The sequence below is a fragment of the Papaver somniferum genome, unplaced genomic scaffold (assembly GCF_003573695.1).
Source record: "Papaver somniferum cultivar HN1 unplaced genomic scaffold, ASM357369v1 unplaced-scaffold_99, whole genome shotgun sequence".
NCBI classification, from domain to species: Eukaryota; Viridiplantae; Streptophyta; class Magnoliopsida; order Ranunculales; family Papaveraceae; genus Papaver; species Papaver somniferum.
Window position 1 is genome coordinate 4,026,825 of NW_020653081.1, and position 27,559 is coordinate 4,054,383.

Here is a 27,559-nt window from a genome sequence, read left to right on the forward strand (position 1 = left end):
CCCAGGAAAGACATTCAGAAAAGAAGGATCAATTGCAGTGAGAAGGGATTCATTAAACATCTCAAATCTGCCCAGTCCAAAGTTAAAACTAATCTAGTACAAGTTTATGAGTGAAATAACCACATAAACATCGTTGTATTACAAAATATGATGATTGATAAGAGACCCATACCACTTAAGGTATAATGGAGGAAAGTAAACAAGGCATAATTTGTGTGGATAAAATTACTACCCCCGCCCGCACAAAATAAAAATAAAAAGGCAAAACAAAATGCATCAGATTTCTGTAACTTTTGGTGTGAAAACTGATAATTGAGCGCTATCCATATACTGATGTCAGTTGCTAGGTTGCTGATTACCTTGCAGACCAGCAGCAGCAGAAGATTGAAGGCTTGGTTTCTGAATTTGACTACCTACTACTGCCTGTTTTTGAGACACTTTTTTCTGCCTTTCTCTTTCCTTCCCTTGCTGTTGGTTATGTTGTTGTTGCTGGGAAGATGGCTTCTCTAATACAGTACGACAATTGTTGTCTCCTGAGTCTGACTCAGACCTTCTCTTTGTTTTTTGATTCAGAATACCGTCCAAAGTTTTCCTTGCCTTGTCCAAGAAGGTGCTGGACAAGGTGCTTGAACTACATTTGACTTTTTCTTGCTTTAGCCAATCAGTAGTAAATGAACTTTTTGTCATTGTCACACTGGATGATGATACATTCCTATCCATCTTGGAGAAATGCTGCTGATTTGCTGGTGTCTGAGTAGAAGTCATCTTACTGGTTGATGTTAAAGTTTCACTGTTGGTCTCAGAATGTATCTTATCAAGAGGCACAACAGATCTTGGCTGTTGAGCAACAGAACTGGTTTCTCCCGATACTATTTGGTCTGCTCTAGGGGTGGTAGAAGACAGCCTTTTCCTCTTGATCTTTTCCTCCTGCAATCATTTAACATTCACATATGGAACACCGTTAACGTCAAACCAAAATTATTTTCTACGAGAAAGTACAGAACAAACTTACCACGTGCTTAATTATAGTAACTTAAAGCTGGGAAAACTGGGCAAACTCGTTCTTAAAGAAACTTAATGATGAAAGACACGCAAACTCATTCTTAATGAAAGACCACATAATGCAAACTCGTTCACCGACTAAATGTATTGTAGTTAAATAATACATCATTAATGTTTCATAAGCTATGAAAATGCAATTTCACTATCTATATTTATAAGAAAATAAAGTAAATCGGATGAGTCTATGATGCACAAGTGCTCTAAACTCCATAACACGAGGCATTCTTAATGCGCAGCAAAGGGATTCCAAAAGAGATTCCAAAAGATTCAGATGAACTTCCTCTACCATGTATGTTACATCACAATTAACATAAAATTATTTCTAAACGAGAAAGTACAGAACAAACTTACCACGTGCTAAATTATAGTAACTTAAAGCTGGGAAAACTGGGCAAACTCGTTTTTTAAAAAACTTAATGCCATCTGAGACCACATAATGAAAGACACGCGTTCACCGAAAATGTATGTATTGTAGTTAAATAATACATCATTAATGTTTCATAAGCTATGAAAATGCAATTTCACTATCTATATTTAAGAAAATAAAGTGAATCGGATGAGTCTATGCTGCACAAGTGCTTTAAACTCCATAACACATGACTGTTTCAATATGACACGAGGCATTCTTAATGCGCAGCCAAGGGACTCCAAAAGATTCAGATGAACTTCCTCTACCATGTATGTCAGTTGTTGGATTTTTTATTTTTACATCACACTTAACATAATAATGGAATTATTTCTAAAAAAGGAACTCTTTTGTCAATACAAGTTTATTTATGAGAACTCTATTGTCAGTTCACAATTCCGAGTACGAGAAAAATCGGCCTTCCTTCTCATTCCTACTAGAATATTTTTGAGATAACGTCTGTCTTACAAGTTTATTTATTACCTACCATACTTCTATGCTCAAATGAAACATGGCTTTTCTTTTGGTTTTCCAATAACCAATACTATTTTCAAAAGAAAAATGAACGCAAATGCTCGTGGCAACAGAAATGTCACAGCTTGCTATCGTCATAATTGTGTGCTAACCACGTGTCAATCAATGCGGATTTACGATTTGTCATTTAAGCAATTACAACCACATGCAAATCTATGTAACTTTGAGACTTGTTATTCAGCGAAAACACGATTACAACCACATTAAGCTAGAGGAAGAAAGCTGAGACTTCGGAGCCATGTATCCCCAATTTCATGCAGTATTTACCTATATGGACATACAAAAATATACATAGCACCAGAAAAATGTGAAGATAAAAAGAGATTTCCAAATGAAGAAGGGAGAAGAAAACTAATTAAGATTGCATTATTCTAACCATTGAAATATATTCTGTATCACCACGAAAAACATATAAATGTATCGAACATTCCCGTACCTTGTGTCGACCATACAGTTCCCTCTTCCGCTCTTTTGCTCTACAAACAGCATTCTTAATCCCATGATTGTCCATCAATCCACTAGGCCATAATTCTGCCAACTGGTAAGAAAGGCACGGAAACCAAACCCCATAACATCAAAGATAATACTCATTTGCAGTAACTGTAGGTAATTTCCATATATGTACCAATTATCGAGCTAAGTATTTATTAGTTGTTCGTAAGGTGTGACTAATTTGTGGGTTGAAAATGATACTAGTCAGAGTAGTCTATTCTATTCCTTTAGTTTTGTCCTTTACAAGATTTAATTCTTCCCTGAGTGTACTAATCTTTAAGATGGCCTTCAGGTCCACTGCAAAGTAACCGAAGTGGACCTCCTGTCTCTCACTTTATCCCTATAGCTGACTTCCATCTTAGCCAATTAGCTACCGTGAAACCACATACTAAGTTATCAAGCCACAGACAGGGCACATCCGACAGATTTTCTTTCTAATGTATCAGTGTCCCGCTTAAAGGATAGAGAAATTTACAAAATATAAACAGCAAAAACAAGTATTGCGTATCTGTATGTGACCCCTACCTCCACATATAGCTTTCTGATTTGTGGTCCTTTGTCCTCATCCATTCCCTGGAAGCAACAAACGTAAGTACCAAAAACACATGTCACATATAGAGTACCGACTCATTATTTAGGAAGAAACAAGGATATATCAGAATTATTACGTCAACATAAAAATCATAGAGCTCGCATATCTTATCCTCCAAGGAATGATCCATACTGTATGTCTTTTTAATTAACCCCTTCTCCTTGGAATCCGTCCCTTCCCTAAACTCGTCAAAGGTTTCATCAAGTTGGTCAAACACCTGTGAACACATGATGCAGTTGAAAACAAATTCAGCAGGAGCAATTCTAAAAGTATGGTCAACAAGACGAAAAGTAACCACCACAAGGGAGGAGTCAGAAAGCAAGAACAGTACTGCGTTGGAACATAGAAACACTTTTTCACAACAGAACAGTACAACGCCTTCGAGTATAAATTGAAAATTGATTTTTTGTTTTTTTGTGTTATCATCAAGTTCTAACATTGTGGAAAAGCAACGGTGTGTATCATATGCAATCAGTACATGGTTCAACAACCAGATCCAAGATTAAACATATAATTCAATAAATAATTTGGAAAAAAACAAGAGTTACTTACCTTGGACTTCGAAGGAGATGCATGAGTTCTAATCATCTCAGTTACTTCTTTCTTTATTTGTTGGAATTTGTCATCCTTTTCTTGTTTTGCAGACAATCCCGATTCAACCATCGCTTTCAAATTTCTCTATCACAAAAAGAAAAAAGGTTGTTCGTTTTATTTAACTGACGTAACAAAATAGAAGAGAAATAGCACTACTACAAATAAAAAGATCAATCCAACATTTAAGCTGGCATTACAGTTATTCCTTTTATGGCACTACCTTCAACGATTTTAACTGCATCAAGTGACCAACAATACCCATAAGGCGATTAAGTAGCTCCTCCGATATTTTTCCTTGGCTTGACTGCTGCAGTTGCCAGAAAAACTAGCTTAATTTTTCTTCAAGGCAGTGAAAGCACAGATGAGAAATCAAAATATAACAGTAAGGAACGAGTGAGACCAGTCTTCAGAGAAGGAAACATGTAAGTGTTCAATAGAACTAAAAGAACTCGTGGGCATTTTCCAGTACCGCTAATCTGGCAACTTTAGCAAGCTTCTGTTTAACTTCTCTAGGCAACCTCCTTTTGATTCCAGGCAACGAATTATCTGCATCCAGAGTTTCTGCAGATGGTGGTCTTGCTGTAAGAGAAACAAATAAATTATTAGAACTTCCTCGATCCTCAAAAATGGTGTCTTAGAATACACAAAACTTGGCTCACTTACATTGTGAAACTATCAGCTCCAACTCCCTAATTGCCCTCTCAAGCATTGTGCCTTTTGATCTAATACTGGAACCTTCCTTTGGATGCATGGGTGAACTCTTCTGCCGAAAATAAATAAAATGTATACATATTAAAGCATGCTATACAATATATAGTGCAGCATTGATCAGATATACTGTCGTAATAAGAAGTTGGAAGAAAGTGGTCAGTTACGAAAACACTGGAATATCCTACATCTCTTGTCATTGTTAACCAATTTTGCAGGAGACAGAGGGAAGAAAAGACAATAGTAACTCAATTTATCAAGTATAACAGCCAAGAATCATGTACCCATGGATGCCCTAGAAATTTCAAAAAGAGTCTCATCACCTTGCGTAAATTAAGGGTTTCAGAATGAGGACTCACCACCCTTCGCATTGGATGCTCAAGAAAATCATCACTACCGTCTTTCCTTCTCTGCTGAACTTTGTTAGCTGGGCTTAACTCGAATTTCCTGGATGGAGACTCAAGCTGCGCCGAAGTGGACGAATCCCTATGTATCTGATGTGCAATGCCAAATGGGTCACTAGCAACCTTCGATTTGCTACCAAGGTCCCTTGACTGGACAACTAAAGGTTTTTGCCTATCAGTATCCTTTGCCTCAATTGAAGAAGCATCTTTTGTTTGGATTTTGGAAGACACAATGTGCTCGGATTTAGCCTTTGAAACTGGCTTCTTTCTGATTGGTGGCTCTATAGGAGTACTCAGTTGCTCGTGTGATTTCCCATCTTGAATATGTTCGGTCACTGCAGCTAAGCTTTGAGAGGATTTATTCCCTGTAGAAGCTGGTGTCCTAGCTGCAGCTTTCATCCTGACATTACCCACTTTGGCATGTTTATTTGGTAACTGCTCAGCATCATTTTCCCCAGAAGTTCTCGCTGCATCTTTCCGTCTTCTTTTCTTTGGTTGGACCTTAGGCGATGATACATGTTCATTTCTGGCAGAAAATATAAAAAATGCATGAAATGTGAAGTTTGAGTACTCAAAGATGACAACTTCATTATTTACCCGAGCAAATGATGAAACACTCGGCATGCAACATTTTAAGAGATTGAGTGTGGGAAGCTGAGAGAGACTCACGCGCGTTCAAGTTTCCCTCTATTAACAAAGAACCCGCTGTGTTTCGTCGTTGACTTGTCAACTTGAAAATACTGATCCTGCGGAGCAAAAGACAGAGAAACATGAGCATACCAAACAAAAATACGCTATCATGCAATAACTAATAAAATGGCTGATTCATTTTCCAGGATTAGGAAATACAATATAAGGTTCGAAATACAAAAGGATGATAAGTTATTTGTCGCATATGACTGATTCATAAAATATAAAACGTTGTGCAGATAACTACAAAACACTGATTTATCTTTATAAAAAATAATTGAGGTAGAGCCAGTAAGCCACAAACACAACAACCTAGTGAAACTGCAGCACCAAATCATCCATAAGGATAAGAAAACTATAAGAGGGAGAGAGAGATTATAATGTGGATTATGGTCCGTTGAGTGAGAATTCTATGTCTATTTATTCACATGCTTAGAACTACCAATTTTGCACAGATAAAATTGCAAGTTTGCAACTCTGCGCAGTGACATGAGATAGAACAGTTTTCAAACGTCATATTCGGTAGTAATTTAATAGCAAGGATGTGCAAGAACACCAACCAGTAAGCAAACATAAATACACAATGGTGGATAAGTAGATAACTTTTCTAACCCGATCTTTTCATACTTGCAATAATCTAAAGCTTATATTTTTTCTAGAAAATCCAACATGGTAGGTACTGTTGGCATAAAGCCGCTTGTTGCAATAACTGAATACAAGAATATACAAGATCCAGTAAACTATGTCTACAAACCACCGTCCATTAAGTTTTGACTTCGATTCAAATTCTCGTCCAGTTTATCACCAACTATTATACAACAAATAGATATCAGTGTAAAGCCACCAAAGATAAGAAATGTTAAACTAACCAGCTCTGCATCATCTATAAAAGAGTCCTCCGTGTCATATTGATCATCATCAGGAATATCGTCAAGTTCTTCCTCGTCGCTACTTTGCTTACCCTGAAACCATCAATTGTAAAGGTAGGTTATCAACTTTAAATCAAATATTTGACAAATAAAATAAGCAAATGCAAGACACCATAATCTTCTGCACTTGCACAGCATAGTATCATCTCGTAAGCATAATATCTATACACAGGCTTCAAAAAGACTTCAAACTCAAATGCGCAAATAATACCATGTACAGTCGTTCAATCTTCTCAATAACGGCACTAAAACGATGGGAGGTAGGCGCATCCTTCATTTCAGCATCCTCGTGCTGACCCTACAAGTGAGAAGCACAATTATATAATCATGAGAGTTGATAAATTATTTTAAAATGTTAAAAGAGCTATATGCCTATCACGGTTCCACAGCCGAAGTGGCAAGCGCAAAACGATAACAAACAACTTGAATATGAATGAGAAAGAGGCAGTGGTGTATCATGATTCAATATGTTATAATTGCAACCAAGTGTGCCTCGAATGATCTTTGAAAAACTGAAGAGGATTCAAGGGCAAACTGGCTAAATTAAATTTCGTTTAGCACATGACGGTATCTGTGCTAAAGATGTACACCAAAATACTAGAATAGACGACAACATTGAGAGTACACCAGCCAATGTCAATATAACTGGTTTTGTCCGTCCTAGATAAAAGTCCAAATACACTAGACCATTGACAAGTATTAGACATCTAAGAGGCACTGAAAGCACTGATTGGGTATGCTTTGAATATCAGACAGAAGGTGAAAATTCTAGCATTTCAGGATCAGATATGTAAAACAAGATTCGATCGTCTAGCATCAGATCCAAAACTCATTGCAATGTGTCTAAAGGTAAACAAATTCATCAAAGAGAATTCAATTCTAAGCTGAAGACTGAATAAGAAATGCAAAATAACCATTTCTTGACTCCCTTCTTTGCATGCATCTACCGGAGTGACACAAAAAACCCCAAACAACTCCTTAATTTAACCCTAGAAAAATATTATTGATGCACATTGCAAAAACAAAATTAACCAAAAATCATTTCACCAAGAATAAAACAATACAAAGAAAAACAATCAAATTGTTTGTTGTCTCACCGCAGGATCAATTCTCGACTCGAGAGCACGGTTAGCCCCAGCAGGAGGAGCACCAGCGTCAGCACCACCAGTACCAAGAAGAGATTGCGGTGGTAATGAATTAATAGGTTTAATTTTATCAGAAGCTTCCTTGATCAATTTCCTCCAAGATACAAAAGTAGTTTCACCAGGTATAATCTCCACCGAAAACATCTGTCTACCTTTACTAATTGCTTCAACTGCAGGAAGAGCAACAACAGCACAACCAGCAGCAGGAGCAACAACGATGGAAGAGGATGGAGGAGAAACCCTAGGTATGTTCGCACCTCCACCTCCACCACCTACTCCAATCTCCTCCTCAACCATGATGGGGAAGTATTTTAGGGCATCAAATATTGATTCCAGGAAATCAATGAAGAAAGAAGAAGAAAAAGTGGAAATGGGTCGAGAGAAGAAAAGAAGATTGTTTTTGTTTATGAGTTCGATGAAGGAATTGGGGAGATAAATACGAGAAAGAGAGAGAGATGAGAAGACGAACAGTCTGTCTGGGCGGGATACTGGAAAAAGTTTCAGTGTATCGCCTCTCACGGTGCAACTGAATTTTCCGTCGATTCCTCTCTCTTTGGAAGGAACTCCCCACTACAGTATTTTGATTTTGGGTTGTATCGGCACTTCAATATTCGCTATGGGCTAGTATCCAGGGCCGAGTTGTGGACCAAAAGCAAAAATACCGTTTTGTTATGAAACTAGTAGAGAATATAAAGAAGAAGAAACAAAGTAGAAGAGAAGAAAAAAAGGAAAGAGAATTATATATGATATGCGTGTAAATACAGATTTTACGCCTCTATTTATATAGATGGAAGACCTGATGTCTAAGATATGTAAATCCTAAAGTCAGATATAAAGGGCATCTTAGTAAATAAACATGGTATATACATTCAACTTCATTTGGTATCGGCACTTCATTTGGTTTTTCTCGAATGGAGATAAAAGGATTAATCCAGTAAATGTGTTTAGAGGAGTTGTGCTGATAGTTCTTATTAGAATTTCTCGTTACAGATCGATTCTTCTTTTTACGAATTTTTGTATCAGAAAGAAGTTTTTAGACCTTATTCGTTCTTTTCTCAACTTATCTATCTCATGTTTCATGTCCTCAACCTTTTTGAAGATAAGTTCCTTTTCGAGTTGAAAATTAATCCTCATTGAATGAATTTCTACAATCAACAAACTGATATGTTCTTCTGAAATAGGTTGCTTGTTTTGCATGGAACAGTTAGAACTGTTAGGAATTGGAATATGATCATCAACAGAACAAGTATGAAGCTCACCCTTAAAAGATAAGTCATCATCTGAATAATAGTCTAGAGTGGCCATAAAGGCTTTGGCCATCTTAAAATACTCCTTGGGATAAACATATATATGATGTCCACGACCAAGACACTTAGTGAAAAAGCGAGGGTCTAACAACCACACCCAATATTTCGCTTAGCAATCTGTATGAACAAATTCCAATATATTTTCAAGAGAATCAACTAGACAGTCAGACTCGATCTTAATAAAAAGTATATCAAGGAGTTATATCTCAATTTCTCGATTCAATATTTACTCAAGCAAATAGAAATCTGCGAGTCTAATTGAATACAAGAGAAATCACTTGAACGGTACCAAAGACCAATGTTCAAGTATCAATCAATTTCAATCAACAACCAAAGGTTGGATTTCCCAATTGATCGATTCAGCGCACAACCTGTGATATTTTAATTATATAACAAAATATAATGAGGAAAATAAATAACACAAACACTAGAAGTTTTGTTAACGAGGAAACCGCAAATGCATAAAAACCCTGGGACCTAATCCAGATTGAACACACATTGTATTAAGCCGCTACAGACACTAGCCTACTACAAACTAACTTCGGTCTGGACTGTAGTTGAACCACAATCAATCTCACACTGATCCAAGGTACAGTTGCGCTCCTTACATCTCTGATCCCAGCAGGATACTACGCACTTGATTCCCTTAGCTGATCTCACCCACAACTAAGAGTTGATACGACCCAAAGTCGAAGACTTTAATAAACAAATCTGTATCACACAGAAAAGTCTACAGGAATAGATAAATTTGTCTCCCACATAAATACCTACGAGTTTTGTTCCATATTTTGATAAATCAAGGTGAACAGGAACTAATTGATATACCAGACTTATATTCCTGAAGAACAGCCTAGAAATATCAATCACCTCACAATAATCTAAATAGTATAATAACGAAACTATATATTATGGAATCACAAACGATAAGACGAAGATGTATGTGACTACTTTTCTATCTTGCCTATCGGAGAAATTAATCTCAAGACAATCTTACAATTGTACTCAAATACGATAGAAACAGCAAGATCAGATTACGCAACTACAGAGAAAATAGTTGGGTCTAGCTTCACAATCCTAATGAAGTCTTCGAGTCGTTAACCTACAGGGTCTCAATAGAAACCTAAGGTTAAAGGAGAATCGACTCTAGATTATACAACTAGTATCACATAGGAGGTGTAAGGATTAGGTTTCCCAGTTGCTAGAGTTCTCCTTTATATAGTCTTCAAATCAGGGTTTGCAATCAATGATACCTTGGTAACAAATCATTCAATATTCACCGTTATATGAAAACCTGATTAGATTCAAGCTAATATATATTTCAATCGTTAGGTCGAATATTAGCTTGTTATACACACATGACATGTAACTTCATTTAGGTTTGAGTAACCGTACCTAAACGTGTACAAGTCGTTGGTTCAACGGTAGTAACCATAGGTTAGCCATATGAGCACTTTCATATCAACCTTATTATTCTTTACCACAACTAGTTCAAATGATTCAAATGAACTAGTTAGAGAGTTTTTCAATTGCTTAGATCTCGTAGAAGTATACAAGACACAATCGAAACAAAAACAGTTTTGATTCACTCGAATTGATTCATGAACATTATAGCCACGGTTTGCAAAGATTGCATTCCTTAAAATATAAATATCTTAGTTTACGAATTAACTGTTTTTAGAAAATAACATATTTAAGTACGCATACTGGTACGCAGACTTAAGTACCCAGATTAAGTTTGTTTTCAGTTTACAAACTCCAGCAGAAATTCACGGGATGTGAACTTCCGGTAGTACGCGTACTGGTACGCGGATTTTAGTTCCGGTTATCCTGAGCAGCAAAGTACGCATACTTTGGTTCAAGGATATTGGACTTACACACATATGAGTTGTCTCACAATGTTTATATCCAACCATGGATATGTATTCTAAACTCTCATTTCAATCATTGAAACATTCTTAGAGGACGTTATATAGTTGTTGTTCACAAACTATTTTTCGTCGAAGCGATTTTCAAGTAATTGAAACTAATATGACTTTCGTCACTAGTAAAGATGAACTTAGCCAAAGAGAAAGCTTACCAACACATATTTCGAGAAATAGATAAGCGAGATAAACTCGGCTCGAAATAGTACATGTGTATAGCAATACGACTTTTATCTCAAGATAGGAGATAAAGTAGACTTTTAAGTGATAGATAAGTTCAAGTCTCCACATACCTTTTTGTCGATGAAGTTTCAACAGTTCCTTGAGTAGTTCTTCGTCTTTGCATGATGAACACTGTGGAGTCTAGAGCCCAACTACACTTTCTATCCTAGTCCGAGACTTAGCTATTGATAGACTAAAAATCAAGACTTATAGTTTTGGAAACTAAACTCGACAAACAAGCTTGAGATAGCAACGCTTGCGAGTTCGAACCGAGCAGTGCTCTGACACTTAGCACAGTGAAGAGTCTCATTGTTGATTCGATTTTACTATCAAAAACCTATTTTGTTTGGGAAGAATTTTTAAAAGATTTTTTTTCTTTGTCTAAAAGTTATCTTAATCTGTTGTGCAAACAATGACAAAACAGAGTTTAAGATATTCTCATCTTTTTCAACAATTAGTTCAGGACAGAGGTAGTCGGGGTCCTCCTCAGTAGTAATAACAACATTACTTAATCCGAGATCATTGACTTTTTTACTATGTTCGAGATCAAAAATCTTTAACTTTCCAACCAAAGTGCTTTTAGGTTTTAAAGCCTTGCTTCTGTCTATGTGGTATTCCCTTCAAATATTGTTTCTAAGATATCCTAAGCATCCTTCGATCTAGTGCACTTAGACACCTGATGTTGAAGATCTTGGATAATAACATTCATCCCATCCAAGTCATTTGTCACATTACTGATTTCGGCTTCACTATATGTATGGATATATATATTTTAGAACAATAGATACCCCTTCTGTAGACACTGGAAGAATGTATCCACTTACAACAAAAACCACTTACTATATGTATCCACTTACTATATGTTTTGAAATCACGAGCTTGTAAGAAGGATTGCATAACTATTTTCCACCATAAGTAATTTGAGCCATCAAATATGGTGGTATGTTAATCGAGATTGTATTATTGTCCATAATTCAGATTGCCACTGACACATACTTATTATGTCTAAAGGTGTTTTCCTGCTCTGATACTAATTGAAAAGGAGAGGGTACCAAGTACACCACCAACTTATTCGTTAGGAAACCTGTATGGACAAAACCTAGTACAAACGCAAGTACACCAACTTAATGATCCTTGGCAATATGTATATAGAGTTTGTATTTCTATCTTTTCTCAATAATAACTTATAGAGAAGAGTACTTGGAGTCTTGGACGATCTCAAAAATCAATATCCAAGATCAATCTAGTCGTATCCAAAATAATCCAATCAGAATTTTACCCAGTAAGTAAACTTGTTATCTATATTTCAAGATACAAATTTTACACGAAACTATACTCGTAATCAGTCACAATTATATGGGCGTATCTACTAGAATTGAATATGTACTAATTGTCTAACTCATATTATAAAGATAAACAATATAATGCAGAAATGGAAAAACACAAAACATTAGAAGTTTTGTTAACGAGGAAACCGCGATAGCAGAAAAACCCCGGGACCTCGTCCACATTTAAATACCAAATTGTACTAAGCCGCTATAGAAACTAGCATACTACCAGACTTCATACTGGGATGTAACTGAGACTGAATCCACCCTCAAGTGATTTAGTTACAGTCGTGCTCATTACGTCTCTTGAACCTCGCAAGGCTCTACACTCTGATTTTCTTAATTTACGTTCCTTTACATCCTAAGAGTTGCTTCAACCTAAGTGATGACTTTTGATACCAATCTGCCTCTAACAGATAAGCCTACTTGATTTCCCTTTAAATCTCAAGGCTTGGAAATTTGTTTGCAATAGAAAAATCTAGCTTACTTCACAAATCCGGAAAACTTACACCCACTTAGATGAGAATCCTGGATTCTTTACCACCTCTCAAAAAATATCCAACTTATCTATTAAGAATAATTTTCGGATATAACTTCAGGAATCACAAAGTCTGAGGCGAAGAGAACTTTGTGATTTTTAAATATCTTGCCTGAAAGAGAATACGAGAACCTCGATAACGGAAAAGCAAGATCAGGATACACAAACTATCAATATAAAGATAGTCGTACCCGACTTCACGAATACCCAAATAAAATTCTTTCAGTCGTATACCTAATTATATTTCTGAAAGAGGACCACTCCGGCAATCAACTAAGGCTCAAAATGTCGGGGATTGAATTTTCTAGTTGAAAGAGCATCTCTATTTATAGTTTTTCAAGACTGAGGGGTTCTTAGAAATTAAGCTAAGATAACTTGAGATTCAAGAAAACACTTTCTCTATTTAGATGAAACTCTAATTATATTTTCAAGTAAGCATGTGAGAAGTTTGTCTTGAAATCACATTGAAGAATATACACAGTGCTCAGGTTATGGGACTGTGTTTGATGATGGTTTTTTAGCGCGTATGCCTAATGAACTATAAGCAATTTGATGTTCATTTAAACATTTTAGAATTTAATCATGATATACATACACAAGTGTTGTTGGTATTTTGGACGCCTTTCTTTTTAAAACTCTCTTTCTTATTGGTATTTTGAACAACTTGCCAACCTCTTTGGTCTTCAAAATTTCTCCTTCAGGATTTTTCCTCGCTCTTTTCTTTGTTGGCGTCTTTTCAGACTTATTTCTTTATCTTCTCGACTGCTGATATTTTTTGATGCTCTTAGATGAACTGCAATGATCGTTTCTCGTACATCTTTACTGGAAAATGATGTTTGCGACGACTATTCTGGAGGTTATCTTGGCTCAATCCAAATGACCAGGTCGGACAATCAATGATTACAGATGCCATATTTTACTTCAGTTCAGGTTCCATTGTGCGACTACCAGTTTTAAGCTTCACGAATACAAATTCTGACAAGTTGTCCAGTATGTCATCAATTTTTTTGTTTTGTTATTTCAGATGCTTTTCCCGAATCTTCTCCATGTGTGAGAATTTTTTTTTTCAATCAGCAATATAACTTCGATATTTTTATTTTTCTTCTGGAATATGGCTTCACCTTATATTAACAAAGGCAGATTAAAGTATTTTTCAGGATTTTCAGTCGTGTTCTGAAAACACTGGGGGTACCAAAATACACCACCAACTTTTTCTAAGGCAATCTGTATAGACAAACTTAAACACAATTTCGGGAGTTCTACTTAATGGAGAAATAGTATCTAGAGTTATATCTCTTTCTCTCACAATCAGAAAGTTTACCGAGACTAGTACGTGAACCTGATTCTCGTATGAGAGTACTTTGGTGATTCCAAAGATCAGTTTCCAAGTAATCAATTAAGTCGTATCCAACAAACAAGGATGGATGTATATGCTTTGATTGATTTACGTACAACCAATCATATTTCAATTATAAAGTAATGATAAACAATACAGTGCGGAAAAGAAATAACACAGACACTAGAAGTTTTGTTAATGATGAAATTGCAAATGTAGAAAACCACCAGGACCTAGTCCAGATTGAACACCAAATTGTATTAAGTCGCTACAGACACTATCCTACTACCAATTAACTTCAGACTCGATTGTAATTGAGATTGAATTAAAGTCTCACAACAATACAGTTACAATTGCGCTCCTTACGCCTCTTGAATCCCAGCAAGACTCCGCACAAATAATTCCCTTAGCTGACGTCCTTTACACCTAAAATTTGATTCAACTCAATCTGCCTCCCACAGATAAGCCTATATGTGTGATTTCCTTTTGATCGTAGATCAAGGTGAGACTAGAATCGATAGCAATAGACAAAGTCTAGCTAACCTAAAAATCCGGACTTATGCTACTCGAAGTGCAACCTAGATTATTATTCACCCCACAAGTATTAAACTTGTGGAATCAACAAAGTTTGAGACGAAGAGAACTTTGATGATTTCTATCTATCTTGATTGATGGAGCAAGCTGAGTAATCAAACAACATCAAAATACTCGAGCTATCAAGATAAAAAATAGCTGGACCTGGCTTCACGAATCCATATAAAGTCTTTTTGTAGTCGCTAAATCCTATAAGGGTTTTAGGAAGAGAACGACTTCAGTTTTACAACTAGGACACACAAAGAAGTAGTGTGGGGATTCAAAGATCCCAGTTGTTTGAGGTTACCTTTTTATATACTATCAAAGCATAAGTTTCTTTCGGTTTAAGCCAAAATAGCTTTGGAACCAAGAAAACAATATCCACTGTTAGATGAATCTTTGAATCTGATTAACAAACAATATATATACTCTGGTTAGGATGAACCGTAACTGAACTGTGTACAAATACCATGCTCATGAATGGTTAGTTGAAACTAGCCAACTAAGTTGTAAGCTTGAACTTTTTCATAAACACTTAAGACTTAACTCGAGTCACAATCGTGTGATCAAATATGTCTATAGTATATTTAGAGATTATATAAATGCTAATTATCCCAGATAAATAATTTTATATGCATATGAATTTGATTGACATGGTAAGTAGATGTACAAGGTACAAATACTCAACATGTTCGTGAACAATTAAGTCAAAGTACGTGTACCGCTATGTATACCTTATGACATGACAGAGTTTCGGAGTTCTAAGAACTTTTCCAGTACGTATACTGGTATGGATACCTTAAGACAACAACCATTTTCGGAGTTCACATAATTTTCCCAGTACGTGTACCGATATGGATACCAAACCGATTTCGTGATCAATATTTCTTTTCTAGTATGCGTACTGGTTTGCATACCGGTACGGATTTAGAGTTCACAGACTTTTAAAGGTACCAAAAATCTGTTTGTCGACATATAGCTACTCCGTCACGTATACTGAGTACATATGTTACGGCTTCAGACCTATAATAGTTCTCTCAGTTTGTAAGACTGATATATACTGTCTTGTATCCGAATTTACAATAGTTCTATATTTTTCTCTAAATTGATTTGAAAACATTCCCGAATAACATCAATGATACAGATCACTGTTCCAGGCTATTTTCGAATAATAATCTTAAATCACCATTTAGATTATGAATAAAATTATCCTTAACCGAAATTCATCAAGTATGAATAAATGTTCATTAAGCTTAGTCGTATATTTCGAGAAGTTCCTTAACATGGTAATTAGTTCTCGACTCGAAATTCTTGATATGCTTACGATAGTCTAATTAGTTACGCGACAACGTCTCACAGATAAAAAGGTGAATGTAAGTTGAGAAATAGGTGGTTTAGTTTTGCTGAAGAAGTTTTCCAAAAGCTTTGCTTGATCTTCAACTTCAAACGGTAGAACGCAATGACGACTGCCGTGATGTCCGTTTCTCAACTACATCTTTTATCCTAATCCGAGATTTAACTAATTGTATACTAGAAATCAAGATATAGTTTCGACAACTAAATTTGACAACAAGATTGAGATAGCAAGACTTGTGAGTTGTACCAAGCAATGCTCTAACGTTTTCATTGTATCGTGGTTATCATGGTGTATCTGGTCTTCTTGATCTTCATGAATTTCATTTGTCTTTGATAAAGGAGTGCTGAACAATGCAACTTTTGACAAAATGTAAGGGTCTACATAGTTGTTCAATGTCATAAAGATGAGTTATGTATATACATGAGATAACACACCGGTGTATAAGTATGTACACAACTACAAAAAACTAACAAATGGAACATGCATGCCCACAATAGTCCATATATCCTTCATCACGAAGGTGAACTTACTCCTACATAAATCTAACAAAAACAACATGATTTCCCACAAAACAGTCTGTATATCCTTTTGAGATATCACAAAGGTGTATATCTAAGTACACACCTACATAAGATAAGTATAAATGACTAGGACATTCAATAAAAATTCATGTGCTATGAAAAGGAGAGGGTACCAAGTACACCATCAACTTTTTCGCTCAACAAACTATATGGACAAAACCTAATACAATTGCAAGTAGACCACCAACTTAATGATCCTTGATAATATGTATAAGAGTTTATATCTCCATCTCTTCACAAACATAAAGTCTAGACAATAGAGTCTGTGAACATAATTGTCTAGAAGAGTACTTGGATGATCTCAAAAATCAATACCTAAGATAAATCTAATCGTAAGACGAAACTGGACAATCTAGAATCACCGACAAGTAAGAAGAAACTGGACGATCTCAAAAATCGATATTTAAGATAAATCTAAGCGGCATGCATGCCCACAGAATAATCCATACACCCTTGAGATATCATACATGTGCACAAATGAATAATCAAAACCGGTTTTTTTCACGGGGTGAGTTGAGCTCTGCAACTCGGTCGATCAACTCGGCGAATTTTCTTCTCAATTTTTCTCATTTTCAGTGTTCAAATTCATTAAATCTCAGGTGAAAAATCATTCAAATATTCTTAGTTAATGATTTCTTTCATGTTTAGTAGCTGTTAATTCAGGTGGTTTCATGGATTCTGGTCCTAAAACCACTGAAGTTGATTTAAATAAGGTCAATATGGTAGGTTTAGGTAATGAAAAAATTTCGCAAGTAATTCCTTCCATAGAATTTCCTGATGATTTATTTGAAGAGAGTTTAAATCCTTGGAGGTTCTCTCTAATTGGGAGATTAAATTTACAACATATCAAGTTTGTTGATGCTGCTATCATTCTTCATCAACAATGGAAGTTAGAAGGAGATTGCAAACTTATTCCATTAGGGAGCGGTTTTTTCACAATCATATTGGACAATGCAACGCATCGACAATACATCAAGGAAGGAAAATGGGAAGTTCCTAATCAAGTACTTCAAGTAAGAAATTGGATATCTAATTTTAGGCCTGAAAATCAAAGAACATCAAGAGCTATGGTTTGGGTAAGATTTCTAGGTTTAGGACTTGAATTCTGGACTGAGAAAATTCTTTTTAAGATTTGTAAGGAATTTGGTAATCCTGTTAAACTTGATGCTGCAACAGAGAAATGTGAAGTTGGCTACTATGCAAATGTCTTAGTTGAAGTAGATTTTGCTAAATCTATTCCAAATAAGATATGGATTGGCACAAAATTTGGAGGTTTTTATCAAAATATTTAAATTCCAGATTGTCCAAAGTTCTGTTCTACCTGCAAAATCTTAGGACATTTGATCACTGAATGCAGAGTGGAAAAAAACAAGAATCAATCAGTAAGTGAAGTTCATAATCATAACAATAGCAAAACAGGCAATACCGCTACTCAGCAGCAATCTCCTAAATATGGAAATTCTTCTAATCAACAACAATCTCCTAAAACTGGAGTTCCTTCTATTCAGCAGCAAACTCCAAAGTTGTTACTCCTGATAATCCTAAAGTTGTTACTCCTCATACTCCTTTTGATATTTGTAATGGTCATGAAGATAATTGCAACAATAAGGAAGTGGTGCAGGTGAGTACTTCTAGTTCTAATATTAATCTTTTGGTAGAAGATACAATAATTTCAAGTATAATAACTCCTCATATTCAGATTACTCCTGAAGTAGTAAATTTGAATAGTGGTAGATTTAATGCTCTAAATCAAATGTAGCAACAAGAAGATGATGATTTAAGTATTGATGAAGAAATTATAGCAGAGATGGAACCTCGTAAGCTTATTCAAATGGCTGGGGTAACTGAACTAGAAAAAAGTGAAGTTAAGTTTGTGGATGCAGGATCAGGAAAAGTTACTACAGAACCAGTGCAATTCACAACATGGCTTCAGTGGTGAATTTTTCTAGGAAAAAGAAAATGGAACATTCAGTAAATGCAGTAACTAATACTTCTTCAATTATTAAAAATATTTCAACAGTTACGTATTCTAAACAAGCACCAACTAAATATAACTTTAGGAAAAATATTGGAAAAAGGGGTTCAAACCTCCATCCAAAACCATGAAAGTCTTTTATTGGAACATTAGGGGTCTTAGAAGAGCTAGGGCCCAGCAGAAGTTGTTTCATTTAGTCAAGCAATTTAATCGAACATTAGTTCGGATTGCAGAACCAAAAATCAAATGTTCTTCTTCTTTTTGTAGTAAGTTAAATCTGCCTGGTATGCAGAGTATGGTTATTCATAATGCTACAACTGATCACAAAAGTAATATATGGTTGTTTTGGAGTAATTCTATAGCAACACCTTCAGTTGTTTCAATCACAAGTCAAATGATTACAGTGGAAGTGGGTAATATATTAGTATCTGGTGTTCATGCTCATGTTAAGCTGGTGCAGAGAAGATTTCTATGGTCTGAGATGCAATTAATTAGTGAATTAAACAAACCTTGGTTAATCATTGGTGATTTTAATGCAATACTTAAGAAAAAGTTGGTGGTAATTCTCCTTCAAGAAGATCAATTTTAGATTTCAGCGAATGTATAAATACTTGTGAACTCATACAAGCTCCTAAAGTTGGATTGGATTTTTCATGGTCAAATTGTCAGCATGGCAGCAAAGGATTTTGTCTAATTTGGATAGAGATTTCTTTAACATGGGATGGCTTCAAATGTATGAAGATTGGGGGTACAAAGTAGGTGTCAGAGTGGTGTCAGATCATTCACCTTTAATGGGAGGATGTGAAAATGTTCCTAAGCCTAAAAATGTTCCTTTAAGATTTCAAAAAATGTGGTTGGAGCATCCTGATTTTACGAAGATGGTTACAGATTGTTGGGAAGAACCAATATTTGGAGATCCAGCTTATGTCTTTATGCAGAAACTTAAGAGACTAAAAACAACATTAAAAGAATGGAACTGGATTTTTTTTGGAAATGTTCATGTTAAAATTAAAGAAACAGAAACTTTGTTTAAAGAAAAAATGTTGATTTCATATGAAAATCCTCAAGATGAGAATGCTCTATTTGATTTGGCGATGGCTCAAAATGAACTGAATTCTAGAGAAGTTCAACACAGTATTATGATGAAACAAAAATCAAGAATTCAATGGGTGACAGGGGGTTCTGCGAATACTAATTTTTTCCATACAAACATTAAAATTAGGCAAAGAAAAAATATGATATGTGAATTGGAAGATGATGATGGTAATTTAGTTGTTGATCAAGACAAAATTGCTGATATCTTAGTTGATTTCTTTCATAGAAGGTTTCACTTTCAAGAAGTCAACATAGATGAAACTTATTGGAAGTAATCCCTCAGTTAGTAACTGATGAAGACTAAAATAAGCTTGACATGGTTCCAGATTCAAATGAAATCGAGAAAGCAGTATGGGAAATGAATGCAGATGGAGCACCAGGGCCTGATAGCTTTTCAGGTATTTTTTACAAATCTTGTTGGGAAATCATAAATAATGACTTTGTGGAATCCATACGATACTGTTGGAGGAGAAAATACATACCAAGAGGTCTTAATTCAAATTTTTTAGTATTATTGCCCAAGACTCAAAATTCTTAGAAGCCAAATCAGTTTAGACCAATTTGTCTAAGTAATTTCAGCTTCAAAGTATTCACTAAAATTCTGGCAACAAGAATGAGTAGTTTAATGGGAAAATTAGTCTCCTCTCAGCAAGCTGCTTATATTAAAGGTAGAAATATCCATGAGCAAGTGATGTTAGCTTCAGAATTAGTCAATGAAATGAAACATACCAGAAGAGGAGGAAATGTGGGTCTTAAGCTTGATATATCACAAGCTTATGACTCAGTAAATTGGAATTTTTTGTTTCAAGTTCTTCAAAAATATGGTTTTTCAGAATCTTGGTGTGCATGGCTTCAGGTTTTATTCTCTTCAGCCAAAGTATCTGTCATGGTTAATGGGGGTCCAAAAGGGTTTTTCTCAATGGAGAGAGGCTTAAAACAAGGAGATCTACTATCTCCCATTTTGTTTGTCTTGATGGAAGAAGTTTTGTGTAGAGGATTAACTAAACTAGTTGAAAAAAGAAAATTACAGCCAATGGTAATTAGAAAAGGAATTTATCCTACTCATGTTTTTTTTGCAGATGATGTATTCATCTTCAGCAATGGTTCAAAAAAAAAAGTTTAGATTCTCTTCTCGGCCTACTCAAGTGTTATCAGGTTAGCTCAGATCAATTGATTAATAAACAAAAAAGCAAGTGTTTTGTGGATGGTTGTACATCTATAAGGAAGCTCAAATCTCAAGTTTACTGCAAATGGAGCTTACTTCTTTTCCAGATAAGTACTTAGGTGTTATTCTAAAACCTGGGAGAGTCAAAAGTGACACAGTATGGCCAATGGTGGAAATGATGCAAAGTTATTTGGCAGCATGGAAAGGTAAATTATTGTACTTTCATGATAGATCGTACTTATCAAGTCTGTTCTCTGCAACATTCCTATTTATAATATGTCAGTCTACAAATGGCCAAGTTCAATCATCAAAATCTGTGAATGAATCATAAGAAATTTTTTATGGATAGGAGATAGTGAAGAGAGAAAGTATGATACTTTGAATTGGAATAAGGTGTGCACTCCCTATAATGAAGGTGGTCTGGGTATTATAAGAATGATAGTAACTAATAAAGCTCTTTTGATGAAAATGATGTGGAAATTGTTGAATTCAGAAGAGGATTGGGCAAAAAAAATTAAAGCCAAATATCAGGATAAAAATGGAGTATGGTGTACTCAATGGAAGTATCTTCTATATGACCAGGATTAAAGTGGGCATGGATGGAGCTCAAAAATCATATAAGATGGTGTATTGGTGATGGAAGCAAAATTTCAGCGTGGTTTAATACTTGGAATGGAGATAGTCCCTTAATTGACAAATTTGGTGACAATGTCATAGTGAAAAACAATATACATCTTAAGGTACAAGATTTATTGGAAAATGGTGAATGGAGTATTCCCACTGAATTACAAAGTATAATTCCTTCTTCTTTACCTTCAGTAAATGGAGGTAAGAACATGGTTATGTGGAGTGGAGATGTGAAGGGTGTATTTACTACTGCTGTTGTTGTTGAAAAAATTAGAATCAAGGAACCTAAAGTGCATTGGCCCACTCAGATATGGAAATCATTTTTGCATCCTGGAATTGCCAGCAACATTTGTAAGATTCAACAAGGAGTTTACATGGATGATGAAAAAATGGTAACTAAAGGTTACTCATTAGCTTCCAAGTGTTGTATATGTCAACAAAATCAAGATAGTATGAAGCACCTTCTCTGGCAATGCAATTTCAGTACTCATATATGGCAAGGATTAGTACCAATCTTTAATTTCCAAATTCCTTCTTCCTTGGATGATATTCTTCACTTTGCTAAGAATAAAAGTTCATTTGCTAAGCAAGTTTGGATTACAGCATCATGTGCCATATTAAGGGAATTATGGTTTCAGAAAAATAAATTGATTCATGAAGGTATTCCTCCCAATCTGGAGTGCTTTAAAAGAAGAATTCTGAAGCTAGTTTTCTATGGAAGTTATTGAATGATTGGAACAAAATGGTTGTCATATTATGATACAAATATTCTTAACTTTTTCAAGCTGGAGTAGAAAAAAATAAAAATCACTCTCTGAAAGAATGTCAGTGGAATATTCCAATGTTGGGATATATGCTTTTATGTTGTGAAGGAGTAGCAAATGGCAATCTTGGAGCTGCAGGATATGGTATAATTGCTAGAGATCACCAAAGTCAGGTCATTGGTACCATTTCTGGAGGTGTTGGATTAGCTACAAGTTTTGTTGCTAAAGTTGTGTCAGTAGTTTGTGCCATTGAATGGGATATAAAAATGCAATGTAGCAAGATAATCATTAGATCTTCTGACAAAACAATAATGGAAAATTTCAGAAAAGGCGTGGTTCCTTGGTATCGGAGGGAAAGATGGCTGAAATCAATTAGCAGACTGGCTGACATTCAGTATGAAGATTGTCATAAAAAAATTAACTTTACAACTGAAATCTTATCAAGGTATGGAACAAGATTATCTCAAGGAGTAACTATCATTCATAATGGGAGGCCATCTTCTTTAGCTCAAGTAGAAATGCCTCATACAACATATCACAGAGATTGATTGTAAAAAAGAGAGATTTGTCCACTCTCTTGTGCTGTTAAAATTTGTCCTTGTTTCTAGAATTGTTGGGCTCTGTCCTTATTGGGCCTGGTATGTCTCCTTTAGTTTTTCCTTTTTGGGTCTGTCCTGTAATCTTATTGGGTCAGTCCTGTAATTTGGTTGTTTTAGTTTCTCTATCAATAAAAAACTTGTGATTCAGCAAAAAAATAAATAAATACATGTGCACAAATAATTGCACTACTACAACAAATCTTACAATTAAACATGATTTCCCAACATTCCATATACCCATGAAACAACATACTAGTGTACAAATATGTACACCACTACAACAAATCTGAGAAAAACAACATTCAAGCCCACAAAACGGTCCATATATCCATGAAACAGTATACCATTATGCGTACCGTTGTACAAATATGTACACTGCCACAAAAAATTTGATACAACAACTATCATTCCCACATAACAGTTCATATATCCCTGAAACAATATAATGGTGTATAAATATGTACAATCCTACGACAAATACGAGACAAACAAGATCCATGCCTGAAAAGACGAGGGTACCCAAATATACCTCAATTTAAAACTTTTTCACCTATAAGTCCTTTCTCCGAAAGTGATTGTCTATGGACTGATTCGAGACAATACAACGAATCGGTTCACACATCGTGTGATCATCTATGGATACGAGATCGAGACAATACGACAACAAGATAACTTGCGTGATTGACTACGGATACAAGATCGAGACAATAGAACAACGAAGTATGATTACTTGATAATAGGTTCGGACTTAATCAAACACAATAAGATTGCTATCAAGTAATTAGGAATTAACGTTTGTGTATTTTACTTCTAATTATAATAAAAACAATTATAATTACGAAATAGAAAAGTAAAAGACATAGTAAGATTTTTTTAACGAGGAAACCGCAAATGCAGAAAAACCCCGGGACCTTGTCCAGAATTGAATACTCTCGGGATTAAGCCGCTATACAAAATCTAAACCAACTTCGTATGGTTGAGACCAAACAACTAAACCTATAGTTCACCTAGTTCTGTTTGTATCCCTGCGCCTCCAACTTGCAACAAGTCACACACTTGGAACAATTTCTTTGGTTCGCATTCCAAACAGTAAAGGAATAACAAATCTGTTCGGTAGCAACTCTTTTCAAATAACGTGATATGAGTTTGACAAAAGGCTCTTCCGTTTATCCCAATAAACTCCTATGTCAGTTTCTTAGATCAATCTATTAACAACTACCAAAGTAATTGTCTAGACTATGCAATCAATACTCTTAATCACAAAGAAACGTATTGATCCCGATCTACTCAACTAATCAATCAAGGTTATCACAAATATAAACCGATTATAGTTGGATCCCCAGCCGATCAAGTTTTGTGTACACCAAAGATTATGAACTCAAATAAGAAATCTTATTTGTCTTTAAATCTTCTTAGATCTTCAATAAACACCTGCACACAATCAACTTGAATCTCTTGTGATCAATCAAACACATAACAGAATCTATTAAAAATGGATTATCACAAGACGTCTTTAGATCTACAAACAGTCTAAAGATCCCCGTCGATACTTCGATCTAGTTTGAGTGAATCTTATATCAGAAGAGAAGATTCTCAAGCATAAACAAACTAGGTGCAATCAAAGATCAACAACCGTTAGTCAATCAAATCAATCGAAAACTAATAATAAACTGCAATTATCTAGTTTCCCACCAAAGGTACTCGTAGAGCTTCCCAATCCCAAAAAAGTATTTAAAACGAGCGGTCGTAAAAGATTTCGCCTAATTAGGGTACTTTCCTCTCCGAATAGACGACTCCACCAGTAACAACACAACTAGGTAGTTTTGCTGGCTCTGAGGATTAGTTTGCTTGAAATGCAAACTTCAATATTTATAGACCAAGGAAGTTTGGACACCAAGGAATTTCCAAAACCGAAAATATTTTCAAGATATGCAATATATTTCCAAATTCGGTTTTCATAATTCCTGTAAATGCTCTGTCCAAATATTGACCGAAATTTCAGTCTCCAATTAGTAAATGCACATTACCAATTTTTATTTTCTAAAGATATGCATTTTAATTGCTGGAAATTAAAAGCATATAAAACTAAAAACAATAATTAAAAGATTCTCAGTTTGTTTCGATCCGAGAATTTCCTTTAGTTATTAAGGAATTTCTTTGAACAATAAAAGATAAGAATTACTACACATGTTCAAAGTGTGTCGACATCTTTACTTTGTAAATTATTTTTCATATTTACAATCTTGGAACCGATTTGCCACACTTCCAAACGGGTTTAGAATTGGTTTATCTGACTTCCAAGAACTATGTGATTGATTATCCTATCAAACCACCATTAATGGGTTTCACGGTTCTACCAAAACACAAGTTCGGTTCTACCTCCATGTGGATACTAGGATCAGTCACACTAGCTTTCCAAAAATTGGTTGACTAGGTACTAGGATCGGTTACCACATAATTATGGTATTTAACTTGTAATCGGTTACACAAGTCATATGATCGGTTACCAATTACTAAGACTTGTTGTACCTCTTACAAGGATCGATTCCACATACTTGTGATCGGTTGAACCTCTTACTAGGATCAGTTTCCCAATGTCTAGAGTTGGTCATACCAATTACAATATATCGATCATACCATCTCAGGTGATTACTTAAGATCGGTTTCACTAATAAAAGTCACACCAATACAAAAGTCAGGCATTGTCAATAGTTTTACCAAGATACATAAACAAGTTATGAGCGGTTATACTAAACGCACATATTGGTAATCCAAAGATTTGCAATGAATAACAATTCCAATAAGCCTTTGTAGTTAAGATAACCACAAGTATCAATATGATATGTTACTCCCCCTTAGTCTATGCTTTACTCTTTCGTTAGATATAACGTTTAAGCACCATTGTCCTTTCCTTAGTGATACCAAATCACTTGTTTACTCCATATATTTCTCCCCTTTTTGTCAAAAAATGACAAAGGTACGAGCAAATAAAGGACAAACCGAAAGGATCTTACAAATCTCATAAGACTTGCAACCTATAAGAGTTAAGCACAATGGTTCCACACACCATTTTAGATAACCAAAATCAAAACCGAAACTACAAAGTAACTTTGTTTTGATATGTTACCAAGGAAACAATTGCCCAAAGCAATTTTCCCTAATAGTTTAGAAAATCAAAAATTGACTAAGCAACTTAGTTCTTTTGCTAAACTGATTGCACAAATACAATCGCTTGTTCGATAATATCAAAATAAAGATCAGAATTAACTCTTAGACCTTTCACTTTTAAAAAAGACAAGTACTAGGTTAGTTAACTAGCATTTCTTGTTAAGGCATTCGATTAGACTTTTATAACCGAAACCTCCACTTTGATAAGTCTAACTAAGATCAGAATTAACTTAGTTTCTCTTATCCGGAATCGAATTGGACTAAACAATTCATCCCGAAAACCTTTTTGTTAAGCCATAAACAATTCATACAAACCAAATAAATCAACTTGCATAATTATTTACCTCCACCGGAAGCAATTGAAACAAACATAGACATTCTAGTACCGCAATTGCACCGAAATTCGTAAGCCTAAACAATTGATACCGTACAATTAAGCAAGATAACAACAATTTTTCTTAACCGAAACAATGGCATCACACACACATCCATACACAAATGATGGAATAAACATCAATTGTACCGAAATTTTGTTAAGCAAAAGCAATAAAATCATGCTTTTCTTAAACAGGAAAACGATTAACTAACAAATTCGTTACCTCAAATTCCGCATCCTCTTCTCCCCTGAAAGATATATCATTAAGCGCAAGTTCAAGTTAGAAATCCCCCTCGTTGTGTTGTCATCCTCTCACAAGACAAAAGAACAACAACAAAAACCAACCTTTACCAGAGAAAGGTTGAAAACCGGTTTTAACTAATGCAATGCAAAAGTTGAAACCCCGAAACACATATGCTTTTATGCTAAACCAAACAATTCAATATATTGTGACTTTTTCACATATTAGTTTCAATCGGAACCCCTTATGATCCTTTTATAAAGCCTACCAACATGGGCTAGAACTTAATCCTACTAAACCAAAAAGTCACCCAAACCATAAGGGTTCACACCATATGAGATCGAATACTAAGGTTATGAAAACCGAAATCAAACATCCCATAAACATACATAGCAAAAATAAAGCATTCAAGCACAGTCTATGTAATCGAAAAACTATCACAAGAAAAATTATAAACTAATAATTTTATTCATAAATAATAGTTTTATTCATAATAGACCTTATACAATTATTGAAAGAAATCAAAAACTGATGTATATTCTCTTTCTAATCTCAATTCTTGTGAAGATTGCTTTCAAAAACTGGATTCAAATTCTTCTGAGCACTTCCTTTCCCAGTAGACGATTTGTTCATATCAAACAGTTGAGAATGAAGATCAGCTAGTACTTCTTTTGAATCCTTTATCATCAGCTCATGATGTCTAATGCAAATTCTAACATTAAGAATCTGTTTTCTTAGAGAATCTTGAGAATCATCATGTTGAGATACACCATGATTTTCAGTCAGAACTGATGCACAAAGTGCTAAATCATCAAGAGACGATCCTTCT

The 27,559-nt window shown here is 35.1% G+C and overlaps 1 protein-coding gene across 3 annotated transcripts; it reads right to left on the bottom strand.

Annotated features, from left to right (window-relative positions):
- Nucleotides 1-13: 13 nt before the first annotated feature.
- Nucleotides 14-8,118, bottom strand: LOC113346433 (ubinuclein-1-like). 3 transcript variants are annotated; one of them, XM_026589973.1, is made up of 13 exons: nucleotides 7,509-8,118; nucleotides 6,623-6,709; nucleotides 6,352-6,444; nucleotides 5,462-5,538; nucleotides 4,748-5,318; nucleotides 4,344-4,443; nucleotides 4,150-4,259; nucleotides 3,901-3,984; nucleotides 3,639-3,764; nucleotides 3,163-3,303; nucleotides 3,020-3,067; nucleotides 2,439-2,540; nucleotides 14-927 (listed from the first exon to the last, which is right to left on the bottom strand). In XM_026589973.1, exons 1-13 carry the CDS (start codon nucleotides 7,851-7,853, stop codon nucleotides 337-339), a joined length of 2,475 nt encoding a protein of 824 aa, XP_026445758.1. In that variant the 5' UTR covers nucleotides 7,854-8,118; the 3' UTR covers nucleotides 14-336. The 3 variants fall into 3 exon arrangements, with proteins under 3 accessions (XP_026445758.1, XP_026445757.1, XP_026445759.1); XM_026589972.1 differs by having other exon boundaries at nucleotides 3,901-3,987; XM_026589974.1 differs by lacking the exon at nucleotides 14-927 and adding an exon at nucleotides 1,938-2,269 and having other exon boundaries at nucleotides 3,901-3,987.
- Between the last annotated feature and the right edge of the window lie 19,441 nt (nucleotides 8,119-27,559).